Consider the following 6000-nt stretch of genomic DNA (forward strand, 5'->3'; position numbering starts at 1 on the left):
TACCCCTAGGCTAGGAGGAATTTATTTGCTACTAGTCTATTATATAGGAATTAAACATGAAAATGAGGGGGACACAACCACACCCTACTGATAATACTTCCGTAAATGTACCGCATTCCACGCTCGAGGAATAGGTTTACCATCCAGATCTTCCAAGCGATAGGTTCCCTTCCAGAGTATAGCGTTGACCTTGTACGGTCCTTCTCAATTAACTCCAAGCACCCCGTGCTGAGCTATCTTAGTGTTAGGCATAACCTTTCGCAACACAAGATCCCCAACCTTGAACGGCACGGATTTTACCTTTTTATTAAAATACCTTGCGATTCTCTACTGATATGCAGCAAGCTTTAATTGAGAGTTTTTTCGGGCTTCGTCTAACAAATCCAAGTGAAGCCTCTGGTTAACTTCTGCATCTTCCTCAACAAACACGTCTCTCCGGAGGGATCCAGCTCCTACCTCCATGGGAACCATGGCCTCATACCCATAAGTCACCAGAAATGGGGTTTCTCCTGTAGTCGATCTGGGAGTTGTATTGTAAGACCAGAGGACCATGGGCATCTCCTCTGGCCAATCTCCTTTTTTCTCTTCCAGCTTTGCCTTCAAGGTATGTTTTATGATTTTGTTTATAGCCTCCGTCTGACCATTACTTTGCGGATGATAAACTGCAGCAAAGTCCTTTTTGATGTTCAAGTTCTCACAAAGCTTCCTTAACTCTTTACTATCAAACTGCTTTCCATTATCCGAGATGAGTTTGTAGGGGATACCGAACATGCATACTATGGAATTGAAAACAAAGTGCCTTATCTTCTTTGTCGTGATCTAGCCAGGGGCATAGCCTCTGCCCATTTGGTAAAGTAATCCACAGCCACCACGGCATATTTCATACCCCCCTTTACTTTGGGAAACTCTCCAATGAGATCGATTCCCCACATGGCAAAAGGCCAAGGACTTTCCAATGAGGTAATGGTAGATGCCAGGGCGTTGGAATAGTTGGCGAATCGCTGGTAACGATCACAATCCCGGACAAACTTGAAGGCATCATCTCTCATAGTTGGCCAGTAGTATCCTTGTCTGAGTACTTTTAATGCCAACGAACCACCCCCCGAGTGATTGCCACAAATCCCTTCGTGCACCTCTCTAAGAATATAATTTCCCTCTTCTATATCCACACAACGCAATATTGGCTGATTAAATCCTCTCTTGTATAATATCCCGTCATATTCAACATACTTTGCAACCTGGTACCGAAGGCGTCGAGCCTGTAGTTTGTCTTCTGGTACAGCTCCTTTTTGAATATAGTTATGAATGGGGGTCATCCAATTTTTTCGCGGGATTTCTTGCGTCTGAAATACCTCCACCTCTGGAATACTCGGGATTTCCTGGATTCCCAAAGGGATTTGTCCAAGTTGGACGCTGTCCATCTGTGACCCCATCTTGGCCAAAGCATCTGCATTACTATTTTCTTCTCGCGGAACGCTTTCTAGCCCGGCATTTTCAAATTTCTCCAATAGGCGTTGCGCACATCTCATATATAACTCCGTCCGCGGTCCCCGGGCCTGGAAACCTCCGTTGACCTGGTTCACAACTAATTCGGATTCACTCCGAACTATCAGATTCATGGCCCCCCACCTCCAGAGCTAATTTCAGACCGTTGATCAAAGCTTCATACTCAGCATCATTGTTAGTGACATAAAACTTAAAATGGATAGCACTCATCAAACGGTGCCCCTCCGGAGTGACCAAGACAATCCCGACACCTGATCCATTGTTGTTCACGGCCCCATCGACATGTAATATCCACCAAGGGTGTGGGAGTTCCTCCCTTTTACCATAATGAGAATTTTCTTGCGAGGAAGGTTCCGCCAACACTATGGCCTTGTTATCAACTTCAGAATCAAAGTCAAGTATGAAGTCAACTAGTGCCTGTCCCTTGATTGCCGTGCGAGGACAATACTCCAAATCGAATTGTCCTAGCTCTACCGCCCATTTTAACATTCTCCCCAAAAATTCGGGTTTGTGTAGAATATGCCGAAGCGGATAAGCGGTGCGAACTTCTATTTGGTGAGCCTGAAAGTATAGTCTTAACTTTCATGCCGTAAGAATAAGAGCGTACACCAGTTTTTCCATGTTGGTATACCTGGTTTCCGCATCCAGCAACCTTTTACTCACATAGTACACGGGCCACTGGTGGCTTGCTTCTTCCTTCACCAACACCGCGCTGACCGAGTATTCAGATACCGCCAATTAAAGAATCAATGTTTCTCCGTCTTCCGGCTTTACCAACATTGGAGGATTTCCCAACTGCTCTTTGATTTTCAAAAAAGCCTCTTCACACTCAGGGGTCCACACAAAATCCTTCCCCCTTCCTTTAATTGCCTTGAATAATTCCTTGCACCTATCTGATGACTTTGAGACAAATCGATTTAAGGCCGCAATCCTTCCTGTCAGGCTCTGTACTTGTTTGACGCTGGTGGGAGATTTCATGTCCAACAGAGCCTTGATTTTTTTTTGGGTTGGCCTCAATTCCCTGGTGGTTGACCATGAATCCCAAGAATTTACCTGATTCCACATCAAATACACACTTCTGAGGGTTTAGCTTCATCTTATACTTTCTCAGAATATGGAACATCTCAGCTCAGTCAGCGATGTGATCTTCTGCCTTCTTAGACTTTACGAGCATATCATCCACATACACTTCCATCATTTTTCCAATCTGCTTCTTGAACATTTTGTTTACCAATCTTTGATAAGTGGCACCAGCATTGATCAGACCAAATGGCATTCCAATATAGCAATAGAGTCCCCTATCAGTAATAAAAGAGGCGTGTTCCTGGTCGGGCCCATACATGGGAATTTGATTATACCCGGAGTATGCGTCCATGAAGCTAAGCAAGGCATGTCCTGCCGTGGCGTCGACCAACTGATCAATTCTTGCCAAGGGAAAACTATCCTTTGGACACGCTTTATTCAGATCGGTGAAATCCACACATGTTCTCCATTTACCGCTGGGCTTTTTTACCAACACCGGGTTTGCTAGCCACTCTGGGTAGAAGGATTCCCGAATTAGTCCGACGTCCAGGAGCCTATCTACTTCCTCTGCTAAGGCTATAGCTCTCTCTCCGCTTACGACCCTGCGCTTTTGTCGAACCCCTTTATGCTTGGGATCGATATTCAAACGGTGGCACATTACCTCTGGATCAATTCCTACCATATCAGAATGGTTCCATGCAAATACGTCAAGGTTCGCTAAGAGAAATATCGAAAGGCCCTCCTTCAACCTTGGTGCCAACTGAGATCCTGTTCTTAAAACTTTACTTGGATCTTTTTCGTCGACAGGGATTTCAATTGTATCTTCTGCTGGCCCCATCTTCTCCGTTGGCATTGGTATCCGGGGATCCAGGTCAGGCGATTCATGGATTTCACTGTCCTGTAGAGAAGGCACATCCCCTTTAGGAGGAGCGTCGACTTCTTTAGAAGGCGCGCCCTACATCGCAGGGGCATCAACTTCCTTGATATGTTTCGCGGGCAAGGGCGCTCCTTCAGGAAGAAGGGCATCTACCTCATGCTCATCCTGTTTGAGGTTTCGAAAGATGTCGAATCTTCCTTCTAACCGTTCCCCATTGAAATCTGCTTGAACTATGGTGTTGGAGGCCTCCTCTTCTTCCAACATCTCAATTTTGATTGTGTCTCCCAAGAACAACGTTGCTGGGGGAAGCCCAGAGGGACGCTCGTCTTCTTGCTCGACATAATAATGGACTCGGATTTCCTCGATCGTTTGCTCAATGCTCTTTTCTTGATCATCGTCTGATGTATCTTCGACGTGGGAGTCTTTTCTTAAGCCTCTCATAGCCTGCCAGTAGCACTCTCGAGAGTCATACTGAGAGCCCTTTATACTCCCCACCCCATTTGGCATTGGAAATTTGATGGTCAGGTGGTGGATTGAAGTAATAACCCTCATTTCCCGCAAAAAAGGTCATCCCAACAACACGTTGTGGGACGATTCCTGATTCAGGACCTTAAACTCGAGCATCTTTGTTACCGACAACGGGCTTTCCCCCAAAGTACATGGCAGCCGAATCGATCCCATGACTCTAACTCCCACGCCGAAAAAGCCATAGACCCACGAATCTTCCCCCGACATATCCTGATCAGGTAGCCCCATCTTCTTAAAGGTGCTGTAGTAGAGGATATTTTCCGAGCTTCCATTATCCACGAAGGCCCTATGGACGTTTTTGGTTCTGATCTGGATGGAAATAACTAGCACATCATCGTGGGGGTGATGCACCCATCGAGCATCTGCTTCTCTGAAGGTAATATCCATGGACTCGCCCTTAAATACTTTGGGCGATCGAGTTTCCACCCTATGAATGTCCGTGAGAGGTCTGAACCGAGCTTCCCTAGCATATTTTGCCAAGGCTCGGTTACTGCATTCCATCCCGGGATCTCCCCCGTAGATTGTTCGGATGCTACCATCCCTGACAAATTTATTTTTCTCCAGAGCATCATTGTTCGACCCCCGCGGGGCTTGCCTTTCTTCTTCCTTTGCTCTGTCATCCTTGTGCTTCCTTACTTCCTTGACTACCCATTCGCCAAGGTATCCTTCTTTGATAAGCGCTTCGATCTCATCTTTTAAATGTCGACACTCATGCGTGTTATGTCTAGATGATTCATGGTATTCACAGTACTTTTTCTTGTCTTTGCTTTGCCATAATGATAAAGCTTCAGGCTTTCTAAATAGCCCTATGTTTTTGTTTACCTCGAAGATATGCTCGATAGATGCGACCAAAGGCATGTACCGGCTTGTTCTGTAGTCATAGTTTGAGGGAGGACTCCATCCCCTCCTCGTGTTCGTGGTATTCACCCGGTCTGGGCTCCGACTGCCCCTTCTATACCTTGGGCTTGGAGACCTATCTCTCTTCCTTGCTTTGTTCCTCTGACTTATCTGCGAAGTCGGTTGTACCTCTGCCAGAGATGGTTCTATGGCTTTAAACGATTCTGCCAGAGCAAAGAGATCTGCTAGAGTAGCCGGGTCTTTTCCTTGTAAGTGCTTCCAAAAATCCGAACCAACCCTTAATCCTGCAATCAAAAAGCTTTTCAGGGCTTCGTCTGATGTTCCCCTCACGCTGGTAGATTCAGCGTTGAACCTTTTGAAGTACGACGTCAAGCTTTCATTTTCCCTTTGTCTGATATTGACAAGAGTTATGACAGAGGGCGCATATCTTACCGCAGTTTGGAACTTGGTTAAGAACAAAGTTTTTATCTGCTCCCAGGAAGTGATCACTCCTGGTCCGAGCTTTTGAAACCACTGTTGGGCGCTTTCTCTAAAGGTTGCCGCCAAGAGCCGGCATCGAGCCAAGTCCGGGACTTGGTACATATCCATCTCTATATTAAAACGACCCATGAATTCCACAGGATCAGAGTTTCCGTGGAAACGGAGATCGCTAATAGTGTTGCGATACCCGACCGGCAACTGTGCCTCTCTCACCGCCATCGAGAATAGGGAAGGGATTTCAGTTGTGGCCGTCACTCTGCCTTCCATGTGGTTAAGCAGCCTTTTTAGATCTCCCACATTAAAAGTTCCCACACCCGGAATAGTCTGCATCTGAGGCTGCGGACCTTGGGGTTGCAGTGGAGGTACCTCTACTTGGTTCCCCTAGAGGGGCTTGCTGCTGGTTCGTGTTCTGGGCGTCTTTGGGTATCATAATTACTTCGGGGTTCCGACCTTGATCTCCCCCTGATTTTCTCCTTGATCCCGACCACGGCCTCGAGCCGTCCCGCGATCATAGTTTTCCACATCTCTGTGATCATTATGTTCCGCATAGTTATCGCTGTCTGCTCGATTATGCCAGCGGGAATCAATGTGGCCGCGATAATTGTCGCGACGGTATCCATCTAAGTACCTACCTCGGCCTTCACCTCTTCCCCTCCATTGAGGCCTTCTCCAACGATCGCTTCCATACCCACGACCATATCGATCCAGCCATCTGCGGGGAGGAGCTC

The 6000-nt window shown here is 46.8% G+C and overlaps 1 protein-coding gene across 1 annotated transcript; it reads right to left on the minus strand.

The window, feature by feature from the left end:
• Positions 1 to 3973: 3973 nt before the first annotated feature.
• On the minus strand, positions 3974 to 5602 carry LOC141695308 (uncharacterized). Its single transcript, XM_074499565.1, has one exon. It carries the CDS (start codon positions 5600 to 5602, stop codon positions 3974 to 3976), a length of 1629 nt encoding a protein of 542 aa, XP_074355666.1.
• Between the last annotated feature and the right edge of the window lie 398 nt (positions 5603 to 6000).

Source organism: Apium graveolens, chromosome 11 (genome assembly GCF_009905375.1).
Source record: "Apium graveolens cultivar Ventura chromosome 11, ASM990537v1, whole genome shotgun sequence".
NCBI lineage: Eukaryota > Viridiplantae > Streptophyta > Magnoliopsida > Apiales > Apiaceae > Apium > Apium graveolens.